Raw genomic sequence first — 17,228 nt, 5'->3', positions numbered from 1 at the left:
CTAAGCAAACCTCCCAGGTGAGCCCTATTACCCCCAGAACTGTGAGACGTGCTAGCAGTGGCTTGGTGCTGCTCTATGCTACAGTGTTTAGGGGTAAACACTGATGATGTGATTACAGGGACACATGTCTGCTGCTACCCTGAGAGACAGGGGGGAGTTGAATACCGTACAGAGTGTGTAGAATCTGTTAGAATGTCAGGTCCTCCTAGACTGTTCGGTGTTCTTCATTGTATCCCAGTGTCTAAACACAGCCTGGCAGCTGAGTGTATTGGCACACACCTTTAATCCCAGCACTCAGGAGGCAGAGGCACGCGGATCTCTGTGTGTTCGAGGCCAGCCTGGTCTACAAAGCAAGTTCCAGGACAGACTCCAAAGGTACACAGAGAAACCCTGTCTCGAAAAACCAAAAAAAAAAAAAAAAAAAAAAAGCAAGTTCCAGGACAGCCAGGGTTACACAGAGAAACCCTGTCTCAAAAAAAAAAAAAAAAACAAAAAATCCACTACCTGGCAGACAAGAGACACTCAATAGATGTCTCCTGAATTATTTCATCAAAGGGGGACAAATTAATTGACCTTGCTGGAGGATCCCTTGACAATGGCGTGGAAAACACATGGCAGGGAAGCAATGGACAGACGTCTGCAGCAGTCCCAGCAAGTCCTCCATGCTCTCGCTCTGTGGGCCCTGACAAATCCTCCCCTGGAATAAAGCCCTGGCATCCATCCTGCAGGCCCAGCCAGGGTCGCTCACCTTCTAGGAGCTGGCTTCCGCTTCCACCGCTGCCCTCCTCCTTTGCCCCGCCCCTCTGTTGCATCCGTTCCACCTCCATCCAGAAGCCATCCATGGACAAGCTGTCTGCCCAGGACAGCCGTGAGTGGGAGCAGTCAGCAGGGCGTAGCCTCAGAGGCCGTTGTTGCAGATGTGTGGGGCCTGTAGGGGGGCCGGGGCTGTACAAGGGAAAAGGGGGTGTCAGGTCAGGCTCCGCTCTTGCTGTGCCAGGCCTGGGTCTGTCCTGAAGTTAGTGCCTGTCCAGATATCAGACGCCAGCTCTCAGCAAACTGACCAGGACCCTTGGCCTTTCCAGAATCCTTGGTCACAAGCAATGCCGCTGATGCCATGGACAGCTAAAGGCCCGCGTGCTCCCTCAGCAGGGCCGACGGTCCTTGTTTCGGAGGATGGTCAGTTTCAGCTGTCAACTTGATAAAATCTAGAATCACCCAGGAGACCGGCCTCTGCAGCCATGAGAGATGGGGGCCAGGGTCCCCGTCCCAGACTCTCATGACAGCGACTGTGCAGCTTGTCCTCGGGGACTTTGCATCCCTCCCTTGACCCTCCTTGTCCTTCCACACAACATAGAATGAATTTCTACTTCGTGCAGCTAGATAACTCCAAAACAAACAGAGTCGGGCTCCTGGTCCCAGTAACTGACAGCTGAGGACGACCAATGAGCTTGGGATGACGTGTCTCTGCTTCCATCAGAGCCAGAGGCTTCAGGGACCTTGGTGCTAATGGTGCTCCAAACACACCAACCCTGGCACCCACAAGCTGCTGAGCCTTTATCTGGCCCTATCAGTGACAATACCTCCAGGTTCCTCAAATGGGAAGTGAGTATATCTAGAAAATTCTATAGCTGTTTGAGCTTAGTATTGATACCAAGCAAGATCCGGTCCCTCTAATGAAGACAATAAGCTTCTTCAAGCTTTGAACTGTCCAAACTAGAAAAACAAACCCTAAATGCTCAATTAAAAAAGATCATGAAGATGCTGCTTTGCAAAGACAGAAGAATGCTGGCCACACAGCACAAGGACTGGAACTCATATCCCTAGCACCCGCATCAGCGCTGGGCCTGTAACCCCAGCACTCAGAAGGCAGAGACAGTGGATTCCCAGGGGCAAGAAAGCTGGCTAACGAGAATTGCCAAATTAGCAAATTCTGGGTTCAAGTGAGAGATCCCTCTCCTTGTATAAGGTAGAGAGCAATCAAGGCAGATACCCAGTGTGTCAACCTCTGGCCTCCTCATGAACACATGTGCAAACACACATCCACACACAAACTGAAATTAAAAAAAAAATAAGGCACGTAATACAAAATGGCAAAGGTTAAAAGCAGAAGGAATGTTGGCTAGGGATATAGATCAGTTGTAGAGTGCTTGCCTGACACGTACAAGGCTCTAGGTTCAGTCCCCAGCACAGAACACACACACACACACACACACACACACACACACACACACACACACACACGAGGGGAGCGGTGAGAAAATAAACACAGGCTGGGCACATGTTGGATGAGCATTAACAAAGACAACGATCTCAATATTACTTTTAGATTAAGATGCATTCTGGGAAAGGGGCATGCATTCAGAAAGAGCCTATGGTGGGAACTTCCAGACCTGTAACTGTATGGGAATATAGCAAAACCCAAACCCAGCCACCACCCAAGTGAACAAGCACATTAGAAACGTCAGCCTGGTAAGATGGGCTGGCCTCTTGCCTAAGCTGTTTCCCACTAAGCACATGGCATTGAAGTCATGGAGTTTACGCTACTTCAGCTCATCTTCCATTCCCCAATGTCATTACAAATCCATCTCCTCCTCAAAGCGCCGGCCTCCCTGCTACAGAGGCAGCACACTCCTATTGTGTGAGCCCTGGCCATCTTGTGGTAGAGACCACCTAAAATGGCAGGCTAGAGAGGGGCAAGTCTTAATGTCAGGTGCTCAGAAGCTCTGACATTTTCAAGCGGACGTTATGGCACAGGGCTATGCCTGTCACACCACTGTGAGTGTCTGCAGAGGAAGGCAGTGTTTCTATTTGGGGTGATGAAATGCTCTACAATGGCTTACGAGGATGGTTGCACTACTCTGAACACATGAGACCCCATTGACCTGCACAGTGGAAATGCATGTGAGCTGCATCTCCAGCAAGCCTCTATCATTGCCAAGCTCAGGACCCAGAGCTGGTGATAGTTGCCTCTCAAGATCTTTCTGAGCTGGTGATACACACTTATCATGCCAGTCCTCAGGAGGCTGAGGCAGGAGGATCACAAGTTTTAGGAGACTTATTTCTCATCGTGAGCCAGCTTGCGGTCGTCACAAGCATTCCTACAGAAGCAAGAAAAGCAGAGGATTTCACCACTGGCCTTACTCCACATCACCCCTGCAGATCCCAACACCAAAGTTCGGAGAATGTCTCCTCAGGTTCCTTTAGCCTGGGCCAGAAGCCCTATTCTTTACACAGTGTGGCCCAGTTTCACCCCTTAGCCAAGTCCTAGAGCTCAACTTTCTTACCAGTCGCACGGGAGTCTCGGCCACAGAGGTGTTTAGCTCTGCTAAAGAGACTCCGGAGGAAGAGTGGCTGCTGAGTGTGGTTTATTTCACAGACCCCCTCTAGGGAGGGGATCAGCTACCCCGTGACGGCTGCGGTTTGCATTTGCCAGTGTGATAATTGCTGCAGTACATGCACCTTGGTGCAGAGGTAACCGTAGGAGGGACTTCGAGAAGCAGGATTGCTCAAAGAGTTGTGAGATGATGGCACTTCTCGCCAAAGTGTCCTTCAAAATGGACCATCGGTTTTCTCTCTGTGTGTTGACTGCTCTCGTGGCCTGTTTGGCCTCCTCTCTTGTGGGATCCCTGGAGCTGCGGCTTCCCTCCCCACATCTGAGCTCCCCACATTGGAATCTTCCTAAATTACGGAGGTGTGATCCAGGACCCAAGGCCAGCTCCGTGAGTGCAGACCGTGTAACCACCCAGGGAGGGGAGTGTGCACAGAAGTTTCCATTCCTGACTTCGTGTTCTACTGATGCCTTCCTTTTTTCTATGTATTTATTTTTATTTAGAGACAGGATCTCACGTAGCCCGGGTTGGATTCAAACTCACTACATAGCGTAGCAGAGAATGACCCTGAGCTTCTGGAGTGTTGGGGTTACAGGTGTATACTACCACATCCAGTCTTCTGTGGTGCTGAGGGTCAAACCCAGGGCCCTGGGCAGGCTGGATCAGCACTAAGGGAACCATCCCTCCAGTTCCACCATCTTGGAATTTCAATCGTTCGTGCATGAAGATCTCCACACCCTTTATACACCACTTGTCCTTCAGGACCTCAGCCCAGGACCTGGTTGTGCCTCCCCCTATCACTGAGCTCCATATGGAGCTGTCAGCAGTTCCACCCCCAAACACACTCAAGTGTGGCAGAGTGTGAGTGTGTCAGGGCCTGGAGGAAGAGGGGAGGGATGACCATTTTCTCCCAGCAGAAGCGTCCTAATTGGAGATCAGTTCCCGGTTAATGATAAAATTGGCTGCTGTGCTCTGTTTATGCTTTTCCAGAAAGCCAGAGCCAATGCCTCCTAGGAGTCTGTTTGTACCCCATGCTGGCACACACTCTGCTCTTAGCTGCCTCTAGAAGCATTTGGAAATTACCCGCATCTGTGTGTTTTCCTGACACTTTGAAAACTGGAAAAACTAAGCCCAAACAAGGGCCATCCGCCATGTCACCCTTTGCTAGCTAAGCAGCGAGAGGGGAACAGTCACCCCCTCATGGTGAATTTTCTTCAGAGGTCAGAGAGGACAAGTGAGAGTATGGGAAGAAGCCGTACACGTGCGGTTCCTGAGATCACGTCATGTCAATAGCAAGAAGAGGCAAGTTTAGCACAATCACGGAATTTTCTCAGGTCCTCACAACAATCCTTGGTTTGTTGCTAGTGTCTTGTGTGCACAGGCATGCAAAGCATGGCTACCTCCAGCTCTCGTTCCCATTTTAAACATCCCTGAGCATGCGCACATGCCTAACAGCAGATCCAGCCAAATTTCAAGCTGATGTATCAGCCCTCTGTGAGGGACACAGTTCCCCCCAATCTACAGACAAGGAAATGGCTCCAGAGAGTTGAGGGGACCCACACAGACTTATCCAATAATCAAGGGACAGAAGCCAGACCCTGATACCAGGTTTCAGGCTCCAAAGCTCTTGGTGTGTGGTCTGTGTGCAGTGCATGTATATGTATGTTTGTGTGTGGATGTGTGGTGTGGACTTCTGCCTCAGTCGGTTTCCACCTCATCATTATTGTTATTATTATTTGGGTTTTTTGGAGACAGGGTTTCTCTGTGTATCCAAACTGAGATCTGCCTGTCTCCTCTGCCTCTCGAATTCTGGGATTAAAGATCAGCACCACCACACCTGGCGTCCACCTTATTGTTTGAGACAGGGTCATTCACTGAGCCTGAAGCTCACTGATCCAGCTAGGTTGGTTGGTCACTGAGCTCCAGGGCTGCACCTGGCTCTGTCTCTGAAGGGCTCCACATCACAGATGCGGGTCCATGAGCCTGGGTGCTGAGGAATGAACTCAGGATCTCCTTCTGTGGCAAGAACTTTATCTCCTGAGCCATCTTCCTGGCTCTTAATGGCTGCACTAGATGGTTTAGGGACCCTGGGTATAGATGAGGGGATCTGATTGCATTGACTGTCCCACAGCAAAGCTGTTCCTCTCTGAGTTCCTTGTGGCACTTTCTTTTTCTCCAGTGGCCCTGGAAGTCCTTGGTCTCCACCAAGGAGGTCCACCCTCACCTATTCAGTGTGACAGTGGACGTGTCTTTCCCTCTGCAGCCTGGTTTCTGCAACTTTAAACCGCAGGGTGAAGAGAGGTTTGGGTCCTGCAATCTTACCAGGCGACAGCAGCAAGGGCCTTGGCTGCAGAGCAGGGGGGAGCTGCAGGAACACAAACGGCTAAGAGCCTACACAAGGGAAGGGAGAAACTCCTCAGAGGCCAAGGTCAACATGACTCGGGGACCAAGAATGTGGCACAACCCGGTGAGCAGGTAGAGGAGGCGTGGCCTGGGCCCCTTGCCAGCAGCCGCTAAGGCTGCAGCAGGACAGGTGGTTAAGCCTGGCACCAGAGAACAAGAGTCCTCATGCTTCACCAGCACTGACTGGAGTCACAGCAGCAGCAGCGCCATTATCCGTGCCCGAAGTGTTGGAGGACGTTGACATGGGAATAGGCTCTTGTCAGAAACAGAGGTGATACAGCTAGAATGACCGCTGACCCTAACACCGATCCCCCGGGAACTGGCATTTGCCTGTGCATGGCTCTGCTCTGAACTCCACGGTATAGTCCCCCCACCTGACCCTAGTGGGTCACCTGTTTGTAGTGAGGGCCAAACCTTGCATTAGGTATGTTTAGAAGCACTTCTGGCCTCTGTTCAACTGGACATCAAACATCCCCCTGTTGTGGCAACCAGAATGTGTGAAATGTTGCCTAGGAAACAACATCATATCACTGTGGGTGGGGGATACTCCCCATTCCCGTGGGCCAATTCATTCAGTCCTCACTACTTCCCATTGTTATTACCCCATTCTGCAGATGAGAACACAGAGGTGCAGAACACGAAGATAGTTTGTCCAAGGTTTCCTGCCAAACAGGGCAGCCCAGGCATTCTGACCCCATAGACTATTTTCTCAAGTACTAGGCAAGTCCCCTGTGTGCCTTTCCTGCTGGGTGTGGCTTCTCTTTCATTGGCCCGATACAGCACCTAGATGGAGAGGGAATGCCACCAGCCTACACTTGGCCCTATCAGCTGAAATCCCTGTCTCTGTCACACCAGCCACAGGGCTGCTGGTCTGTTTGGGAGCTTCCTCTTGTCTCCTAATTACTGTTATGCAATGATAAATGGATTGAGACAGGTCCTAATGGGGCGTGCTGGGATTACAGTAGGCCGTCACTGCTAGGTTAGCCAGCGCCGAGGTTTGCCTTGCTGAGCAGGGAATCAGAGGAAGAGAAAAGGCTGAGGACGAAGAGAAAGAAGAGCAAATGGTGATGGCCAGAGATGACCATGGAGGAATGGCTGGATGGTATGTCAACGCCTTTGGCTTTGGGGCAAGCCCTGTAGAGCCTAGGCTAGACTAGCTAACCTCAGACAAACTCAGACACTTGGACAAGAACAAATGGTTGTTGATTTTATAAATGATCGATGTTGAGTTCAGGACCGTTTGTTTTGCAACCAATAGCTGACTGACACAGTGTACTGCTGAGCAACCAAATAACTCTGCCAAGAGGGGCAGGAGCCCGCATTTTCCCACTCAGACACATTCCCAGATGCCACACACACATGCCATCCGAAGTGTACACACTTCGAATGTTTCCATTTCCAACCCTAACGAGTGACTCAAATTCAAAGTAGGGCAGGAATCAGGCCTCTGAGAGCAGAGGTTGAACAGTGACCTCAGGACATGGCCATGTGCACAACATGGCCGTGGCAGGGAACCTTGGGTGCATACCCTTCCACAGACATGTGCCTCGCGCACGGTCATAACTCAGCCGAGGACCACGGTGTGAATGGCATACCTTTGGAGGCACATCCTTATTGCACAACGCACAGTACACAACCTGAACCTTATTGCACAGAGCACAGGGGAAGAGGGCCACACTGCCATCTGTGAGGCAGGGTCTGTGTGGAGAGAGAGACGGCAGGAGAGAATGAGAGGTTACAAAAGCGGTGATCGTTCGTGTATCATCTGCCGGGCTCCTCAAAACCATCTAAGGCGGCAGCTTTCCTCTCAAGACAAAACAGTAGGAACAAAAGGTGACTCAGTCTTTGGGCTCAGTCTTTGAATTGTAACAGTACTCACTGTGCTGAGGCTGTAGCTCCGGAGTAGAATGCTTGCCTAGCCTGTGCACGCACGCACGCACGCACGCACGCACGCACGCACGCACACACACACACACATACACACCCAACATTCATCTCTGTCTGCCTGCGTCTCTGTTCCCTCAAACCATGGGCCAGATGAAGCCTCCTTTTCTTGCGTTGCTCTTGTTGGGGGCCTTGTCATAAGGATGCCAAGGAGCTACCATGGCATCGAGGTGTGTTTAGGACACCGTGGGAGCAGGAAGCCACTGCCCAGCTGTGACTCGGTGTGCTCTCAATGCACATGGAGACTTCCACAGGAGAAGTCAGCATCACAAGGGATGTTGCTATGATCGGAAACTAGGCACCAGATTTGGACGATTCCACATTTGAAGTGTAAAATGCCTGCCCATTGAAATTTCATATTGGTTACATGCTAAAATATTTTGGACACACCAGGAGAAAGATGTATCATTAACAACATTAAGCAGGTCCCAAAACCCATAGTCTTCCCTGTGCTGTGCTGTGTCACCTTGATGACCCAACCAACCCAGGGAGCCCTAGGAGGCATGGCTGCAGGGCTGCAGACGTTGGGGAAGGAGGTTAAGGAGAGCTGCTAAAATCTCTGAGAGGAACTGGAGATGGTTCCCAGGGTAAAGTGCTTGCTGTACAAGTATGAGGATCTGAGTTTGGGTCCCCAGAACCCAGGTAACAGCCAGGCATGGTGTGCACATCTGGAACCCTAGCATTGTGTCAGGGCGCATAGAAAGATAGATTCCAGGCTAGTCAGTCGGTTAGCTCCTGGTAGAGCCCAATAGAGGAAGACACCTGACATGAACCTCTGGCCTAGACACACGAGCACACATGTGCAATTACTCCTACACACATGTGCACATAGGAAATATATGCACATGCAAACATCACACACACACACACACACACACAAAACTTAAAAAAAAAAAGAAAGAAAAGAAACTCCATGATTTGTAGGGTTTTCTCTCCAGACAGTGGCATGCACGTAGATGACCAACATTTAGCAGATGCTTTTTGTGGCTCTGAGGTCTCACAGGGCCCATCCTTGCCTCCCCAACACCTGCTCTTCAAAGCAGTCGGAAATCAGTGTCACCGTGGGAAAAGCCCTGGCTGCTTACCCCGGACTGGCTTGTAACCCTCGCCTTGCCGTAAGGGCCCTCACTGCACAGTTCTCATCTTTCGCCGTTTCTCTTGGATATTCAAGGGCTTCAGAGCCAGACTGTCAGGCCTAGGAGACGGCTCAGTGGTAAAATGCAACCTGAAAACCTGAGTTTGGATCCCCAGCATCTACCAAAAAACAGGTACAGTAATATATGCCTATAATCCTGCTGCTGGGAGAGGGTTGGAGATGGGAGGATCCTGGAGACTCCTTAGCCAGCCAGTCCAGCTAAAACAGCGAGCTTAATCTAGTGAGAGAGCCTGGGTCAAAAAAAAAAAAAAGTGGAAGCTGGACAGTGGTGGCACATGCCTTTAATCCCAGCACTCGGGAGGCAGAGGCAGGCGGATCTCTGTGAGTTCGAGGCCAGCCTGGGCTACAGAGTTCCAGGACAGCCAGAGCTACACAGTGAAACCCTGTCTCAAAAACAAAACAAAATAAAAAAAAAAAAAACAGAAGATTCCTCAAGTGAAACTCTAGCTCCACACCCAGATGCAGAAGTGGCATGCCTACACATGCGTACACTGCCCCCACATACTAAGTAAATAAATAAACGTAATGACAAACCAAACCAAATTAGATAGCGTTTTATCTAATTATGTAAGGAGCTCTCAGAAATCAATAATAAAATACCAATAGGCTAGGAAAGCTGACATATTCTACTCACTTTGGAGATGAAGTGTCGGTGCTCATTATGGAAGGATCCAGAACCCACAATGCTCAGGTAGATGTAAATCAGAGCTGGTGAAATATTTCACCCTTCAGAACGACAAACAGACAAGGGAACTCTCATCCCTGGCACAAGCATGAGCCAAGACAGAGACATTCTCACCCTCTTTGAGCATCTGCTGAGGAATTGGCAGAGTTAGGGATGCCTCGCAGAAGAGAATGTAAGCAGGGTCCACACTACAGGCAGGATGAGAATCCCGGGGAAGTGGCTGACAGCCGAGTACCAGCACCCCAGGGACCAGGCTACATGGCCTTGGGCTTCTGCCCAGCTCTGTGGGCCACAGTGGAGATCCCCAAGGATGTTCACGTGGACATCAACCACTCTCAGAATGGCACCAACTTGAATACCAAAATGACAGGAATGAGGGGCTTTCACAAGGAGGATGTGGATTCAGAACTCTAAGTCAAACTATCTACCACTGCAGGAAACCAGGGGGCCTGGATGTGCCTTTCCTGTGGGAACAGCCTCTAAGCATGCTCCCTTTGACCACTGATAGCTGAGGGGAACTGTTCATGTCATATATATCAGGCTCTGGGCCAAGCATAGACTCCATTTTGCCCTCACAATGAGCCCATGTAGGCGCTGCTGGCCACGGCCATCTGGGCCCAAAGAAAATTAGGCTCAGAGAGGTTGAGTAATGTCCCTTAGAGGCCCACAGCTGGCATGTGAGATGCAGGTTGACCTTGTCATTTGAATAGTGTGCCGGTGATTCATTCAGATCTTGCATCTGCAGACAGAGAACACTTGATATCTGAAGATCAGTTGACCCTGACCTCGGTGGCAGAGACTTGAACTGCACATGACTGAAGTATGAGTTGAGGATGTTAAGGGTGATTTAGCTCATGATCTACCTAGGTGTCATCAGCCAAGTTACCTAGCTATTATTGATGGAGGGAATCTGATAGTCGACCTGGGATCAAAATGGGTCTTCCTGCCTCTCGGCTCCAGCTTGGAAACCCTGCCAGACACTGAGCATGGGAAAAGCTGTTCAACCTGTCAGCAATGATCTTTCAAAGGCAAATTATGGGGCTGGGGATGCAGCTCAGTTGGCAGAAGGTTCACAGTGCCCTGTTGGACCGCAAACACAACATAAATGGGTGGTGGTATGCACACTGCTAACCCCAGCACTCTGAGGCAGGAGGATTAGAGTTCGAGGTTGTCCTCACCTACATTTTGAGTTTTAGGACAGATAGACAGTTACACAAACACACACACACATACACACACACACACACACACACACACACATTTACACTCATTACAAGAAGTTTATTTTGATCCAATTAGCAAAAACTAAAGAGTACGATAATACACTGTCAGTAATGAGCCAGGCATGGTAGCACATGCCTTTAACCCCAGCATTCTAGAGGTAGAGGCAGGCAAATAAATCTCTATGAGTTCAAGGCTAACCTGGTCTACATAGTGAGTTCCAGAATAGGCATAACTACATAGTGAGACCCCGTGGGGTTTTTTTTGTGTGTGTTTTTGTTGTTGTTTGATTTTTGGTTTTTTAAGACAGGTTTTCTCTGTATAGTCCTGGCTGTCCTGGAACTCTCTTTGTAGACCAGGCTGACCTGGAACTCCGAGTGCTGTGCCTCTGGAGTGCTGGGATTAAAGGCGTGTGCCACCACGCCCAGCTAGAGACACTGCCTTTTTTTTTTTCTTTTCTTTTCTTTCTTTCTTTCTTTCTTTTTTTTTTTTTAAGAATACCAAGAGACGGGCCAGCGAGATGGCACAGAGGGTAGAAGAGCTTGCTGTGTAAGCCTGGTGGCTTGAGCTTGATTCCCAGGACCCACATAGAAGTGGAAAGACAGAACCAGCTCCACAGAGGTGTCCTCCTGACCCCACATGTGCTGTGGCACACAGCAGTGCATACACCTGATAATAAAATAAAAGTTAGCCGGGTGGCGGTGGCACACACCTTTAATCCCAGCACTCGGGAGGCAGAGCCAGGCGAATCTCTGTGAGTTCAAGGCCAGCCTGGGCTACCAAGTGAGTTCCAGGAGAGGCGCAAAGCTACACAGAGAAACCCTGTCTCGAAAAACAAAAAACAAACAAACAAACAAACAAACAAAAACCAATCAATCAATCAATCAATAAATGGAAAAGTTAAAAACAAGAACATAAGGACTTATGATCATGACCTTCCTGAGACTGTAAGGGGCACAGCTTTCCTGGAAACTCCTGGGGATGTGTTTCAATGTTCTCAAAGTCTTAGGATCAGTGACTCCTGTTCTGAGAGTTTGTCATCGGGATAAATATCCAGGGATTCATGTCTGAACATTGCAGCACACTTTACCACAGCACCCCTCCAAAACAAGAACCAGGAAAAGGGCCCCAAATTCCACTCAGAGGAGGCCAAAAGGAACAAAAGGAAATGCCAGGCAGCTGTGGAGAGGCAACGTCAACCTGTCCCCAGTAGTTGTTGTAAAGTGGGAAAGGTCATTCACTGATAGCCTGTACCATACGCCAGTGAATAATGCACATGTGTGCACAGATAAATGCAGTTAGAACGTGAAAGGATCGTGCATATTGTCTTAGTTCCTCTCTGTTATTGGATAAGACCTCCGACAAATGCGCCTTAAGGATGGCACACAGTTGGAGAATGTAGTCCATCATGGTGGGGAACCCAAAGTGAAGGAGCTTGGGCACACTGTACCTGCAGCCAGGAAGCCAGAGGGAGGGATACTGGTGCTCAGCTTGAGGCTGCTTTTTTACTTATTTGTTTGTTTGTTTTGAAATGGGGTATCACTAAGTAACATTGACTGACCCGAAACTCTCTCTAGAGACCAAGGCCAGACTGGCCTTGAACTCAGAGAGATCTGCCTGCCTCGGCCTCCTGAGTGTTGGGATTAAAGGTGTGTGTACCCAAGACAGCATACTCTTTTAGATAATGTCCAGGAAATGGTGCCCCCTCCTTTAGAATAGGTCTTCAGTGCTAATCAAGACGGCCCTTCACAGGCATTCACAGGCATGCTCAGAGGAATATAATGCAAACAATTCTGCACAGTTGTATTGGGGTTCTGTCTCCTAGTAATTCCACATCCTGTCAAGCTGACAGCATGAGCCATCACATATACATTACACATCTATGTTGATGTGTATCCACAAGCATAGCATCCTACAGGATGTGCATTAAACCATGCTTGGTGACTGTCCACATGGGTTGCAGGTGGGAGGAGCTTGTAATTTTTTTTCATGGTAAACACTGCTTTCTTGGTGGCAGTCAGTATGAGGCATTACTGATCTCCAAAGAGGTCAAAATTACTCAGCACATCAGGGGTCCACAGAGAGCTGAATGATCTGATGAGATAATGGCTAGGATGGCTGAAGTCCATCCTGCTTTGGGGGAAACCAAGCCACAGCCAACAGATACACAGCATATGTCATCCCCCACGGTGAAACAAAGGTGCTCTCTACTAGAGGGCACCAGCTGCCTGTCCTCCAGACACACTGGCTCACACTATCCTCCAGACACACTGGTTCACCCTGTCCTCCAGACACACTGGCTCACACTGTCCTCCAGAAACAGCTTGTGTTTCCCTGGTTTCGATGCGCTGATGGTCCCCTCACCAACTGCAGCCAAGAGTCAGCAGATGCTATGGCGTGCTGGCTCAGTTACCGCTCACTAACCATGATGGGTGAATGCCGATGCCAGGAACCAAGGTGCCACGTGGCTGTGGCCGGTGAGATGGTTCAGCCACAAAAGACACTTGCCACCAAACCTGACAACCTGGGTTCCATCTCTAGGTCTCACAGGGTAGGAGAAAAGAACCAACTCATGCAAATTGTTCTCTGACACACACATCCCCCCCACACACACACACACAGAGTAAATAATTATAATATAAATATTTGTGAATCACCACATGGGAAATGGAACTTGATTTGCAATTCTGTGTAGCAAACAAAATATATTTCTATTGGGCAGTAAGAAGGGGACCCTGCCAAGGCCACCTTGCTCAGATGGGACTTCAAGGCTCCTCCCGAGGTCAACACTGTGACGTTGCCATTTTTAAGGTTCTGTGCTTTGGCCCTGTTCACTTTATAGGAAGTCCTACTAGATAAACTGCTGACTTTGGCCACACCTCAACCCAAACCTTTCTGTGTCTTCCTCCCAGACTAGCCTATTTGGTCTTCCACCTCCCCGCCCACGTGGAACTTCACAAACAAGCAGTGAGTATTTCATTCATTGAATGAATGAAAACATCTCTGAGGGGCCAGCCCTGGACCTCCACAGTAGACACAGGTGAACAGACCCATGTCAAACTGAGCATGACACCCAAAGGTTGTGGCCTCGCTAGAATTCGCTGGATAAATAAATGATTCAGTGAATGACTGCTGAGATGAATAGGCTCAGTGGTGGAAGCCTTGACATGGTGACTTTGTGGATGGTATATAAAGCCTAGCCTGGAGGGGACACAGCCATGCCATCTCAGAGAGGTGGTTTTCTGTTGAGAGACAGTGGATGCCATTCTCAACAAGAAGAGAGAGAATACCCTGTTCTAAGCTCATGGTGAGAGTTCAGTGTAAGGCACCTACTGATCATATGCTCTAATATCATTTTGATGAACAAAAATAGTCAGTATACAGCACATTTGAAAACATGTTTTCAGCAGTCATTTTATTCTGCATGTGCATGCGTGTGTGTGCGTGTGCGTGTGCGTGTGCGTGTGTGTGTGTGTGTGTGTGTGTGTGTGTGTGTGTGTGTGTACCTGGGTGTACATGGGTATGTTCACCTGTGCAGGCCAAAGCTGGACAACCATATATCTGCCTCTACTGTTCTCCACCTTATATTCCGAGACAGAGTTTCTCACTGAATCTGCAGTTCCCACTTTGGATGGACTGGTTGGCTCTAGACAAGCTCTAGAGATTCATCTGGCTTCACACAGGCCGCAGCCTCACTCTGGGGTCCAGGTGCACATCATTACACCTGGCCTTTGCCCTCGCTCTGGGGTTCAGGTGCACATCATTACACCTGGCCTTTGCCCTCGCTCTGGGGTCCAGGTGCACATCATTACACCTGGCCTTTACCCTCACTCTGGGGTCAGGGTGCTCATCATTACACCTGGCCTTTGCCCTCGCTCTGAGGTCCAGGTGCACATCATTACACCTGGCCTTTGCCCTCGCTCTGGGGTCCAGGTGCACATCATTACACCTGGCCTTTGCCCTCGCTCTGGGGTCAGGGTGCTCATCATTACACCTGGCCTTTGCCCTCGCTCTGGGGTCCAGGTGCACATCATTACACCTGGCCTTTGCCCTCGCTCTGGGGTCCAGGTGCACATCATTACACCTGGCCTTTGCCCTTGCTCTGGGGTCCAGGTGCACATCATTACACCTGGCCTTGACCTTCGCTCTGGGGTCCAGGTGCACATCATTACACCTGGTCTTTACCCTCACTCTGGGGTCAGGGTGCACATCATTACACCTGGCCTTTACCCTCACTCTGGGGTCAGGGTGCACATCATTACACCTGGCCTTTGCCCTCGCTCTGGGGTCCAGGTGCACATCATTACACCTGGCCTTTACTGGCATACTTGGGATCTGAACTCGGGTCCTCACATCTGCACAACAAGCGCTTTACCCACAAGCCATCTGCCCATCCCCTTATCCAGCTTTTTTTTTTAATACTTAAAATATATACTGAGCACAGTGACCTCATCACTGGGGAGGCTGAGGCAGAGGACTGAAAATTAGAAGCAAGTTTGGGCTACATAATAAGACCGTCTCAAAAATAAATAATGCAAATAAACTTAAGACAATGCTTACCTAACCCTGGAGTTTGGAAAGCCACCATCAGGGAGGCTAGCATGTCACTTTTGTTCCTTTTATGTTCTTGTAAGTAAACAAAGGGGATGCTATGAAATTTCACACTCTTAAAAATACCATTCACTGTTCATTAACCACAATCACTGAGCACATTCAACGGGCCAGAGGTTCTCACGGTTGGATCCAATATTAATAACAGGAGATTAAGGAGGGGGTGGGTAAGAAGAGTCGCTTTAGTAAACAGGTTGTTAAGTAGGTTTTGGATAGAGAGATGGATGGATGGATGGATGGATGGATGGATGGATGGGAGTATAGAGTGATGGGGTGGATGTATAGATTCATAGATAGAGTAAATGACGGCTCCTCAAAGATGTCTGCCTCTTAATCTCCAGAATTTGTGACTATGTTCTCTTGGGGCAGCAGGGGAGGGTGGATGGGGCAGAGAGGAACTTTACAGATATGATTGAGATTGTTCAGGTCCTCAAAATGAGGGAGAGCCTGGATAACCTGAGTGGGTCCAAGGTCACCCACTGGTGTCACTTCATTAGTGACAGAGGCAGAGGTTATAGAAGGGAAGGTCACAGTCAGAGTTGAAGGTGCTGGATGTTGGCTTGCAAATGGAAGAAGGCTATGTATGAGCCAAGTGATGTGCAGACCCTTAGCATCCAGGAAAGGAAGCCAGGTCCCCTGAGAGCCTGATGGTGGAGAAGGAGTCCTTGGTTTGAGGACACCTGATGTGCAGAACTCAAAGATAGTAACTGTTGTGTCACAGATCCAAACAGAAGCCAGAAGCAGCAGGAAGCCAACACATCAGTCAGGCCAGGCTAAGTGGATAGACAAACAAGTTTCCCCTGTTGAGCCCATTTCCCGCTGATGGGTCAGAACCCTCACACATCCCCCACAGGCGCTCAGAGAATGTGCTATGTGGCACAAAGGTCTACAAGTGCTACTCCCTGCCAGAGCCAGGAGTAGGCCCGTCTGAGAGTACCAACCCCAATTCCTGAATCGCTCTCTGGGGAAGGACCACGGCCAGTCTCCAGGTGTTTGGCCTGCAAATGAGTGTGGCAGGAGCCGTCAACCTTCCAAGGCTCCTTTCACACCTGCAATTATCCATCCAGGAATGGGTTTGCCCAAGCTAGTCCCCAGTATCACTTAGAACTGTTAAAAATCAAGACCAACCTAAAAGGACTCTTGCCTCACAGGACTATTGTGAAGACTGAGGTGACACCTGTCCCAGGCACACAGCCTCCCTCCACCACCCTTGACACCAGTACCTGCAGCCCAGGTGGGCCCATCGCCCCGGTGGCCTGGCGATGCGGGCTCGTGGGATCCGGGGACAGGGTGAGGCCAGGGGCAGCAGGGCCAGCCCTTCCATCTGGGCAGCAGGGAGAAGGGAAGGCTCTGTCATGGACAGGCACACAAGGCCTCCGATGCTGCCTCTGGACTGAGTGAATCACTGTGACAGTTGGAGGCAGGTGGGAGGGTCTGTGACACACCCTTCGAAGACACCCCCATATTGAGGTGGGGCTGACTTAGCTAGGACCGCCTACAGGCAGGTATGTGTGAGCACACACTTGGCCCCTTGCCAAAACAGAAATGACATGAAAAGAAACGGACATAAATTAAGCATGGCACACATGCCTATCATCCCAGAAGGTAGAAGGTGGTGAAAGACCATGATTTCAAGGCCAGCTTGGGCTGTAGAGTGAGACGACTCTGCAGTCTCAAGCAAGAAGCAAGAAGCAATAAACCAGGGCTAGAGAGATGGCCCAGCAACTAAGAGCACTAGCTAATCTTTCAAAGGACCCAGGTTCAATTCCCAGCACCTACATGGCAGGCAGCTCACAATCATCTGTAACTCCAATTCCAGGAGATTCAAATGCCCTCTTCTGGCCTGTGTGGGCTTTACATGTATATGGTACATAGACAT

General features: G+C 49.8%; 2 protein-coding genes across 2 annotated transcripts in view; both read right to left on the bottom strand.

Annotated features, from left to right (window-relative positions):
- The window catches only part of Arhgap40 (Rho GTPase activating protein 40), a 32,627-nt gene extending 23,135 nt beyond the window's left edge, over positions 1 to 9,492 (bottom strand). Inside the window, exons 1-2 of the mRNA XM_059258970.1 lie at positions 9,467 to 9,492; positions 749 to 945 (exon numbers count right to left, since the gene is read on the bottom strand). Of these exons, the coding sequence (XP_059114953.1) occupies positions 749 to 945; positions 9,467 to 9,492 (223 nt within the window). The remainder of the gene's footprint in view (positions 1 to 748; positions 946 to 9,466) is intronic.
- The window catches only part of Adig (adipogenin), a 27,654-nt gene continuing 11,267 nt past the window's right edge, over positions 842 to 17,228 (bottom strand). Inside the window, exon 3 of the mRNA XM_059261828.1 lies at positions 842 to 945. The gene's annotated coding sequence lies outside the window, so the exon portion shown is untranslated. The remainder of the gene's footprint in view (positions 946 to 17,228) is intronic.

The sequence above is a fragment of the Peromyscus eremicus genome, chromosome 4 (genome assembly GCF_949786415.1).
Source record: "Peromyscus eremicus chromosome 4, PerEre_H2_v1, whole genome shotgun sequence".
NCBI classification, from domain to species: domain Eukaryota; kingdom Metazoa; phylum Chordata; class Mammalia; order Rodentia; family Cricetidae; genus Peromyscus; species Peromyscus eremicus.
The sequence above is the reverse complement of the archived record's forward strand: the minus strand, read 5'-3'. Positions and strand labels throughout refer to the sequence as shown.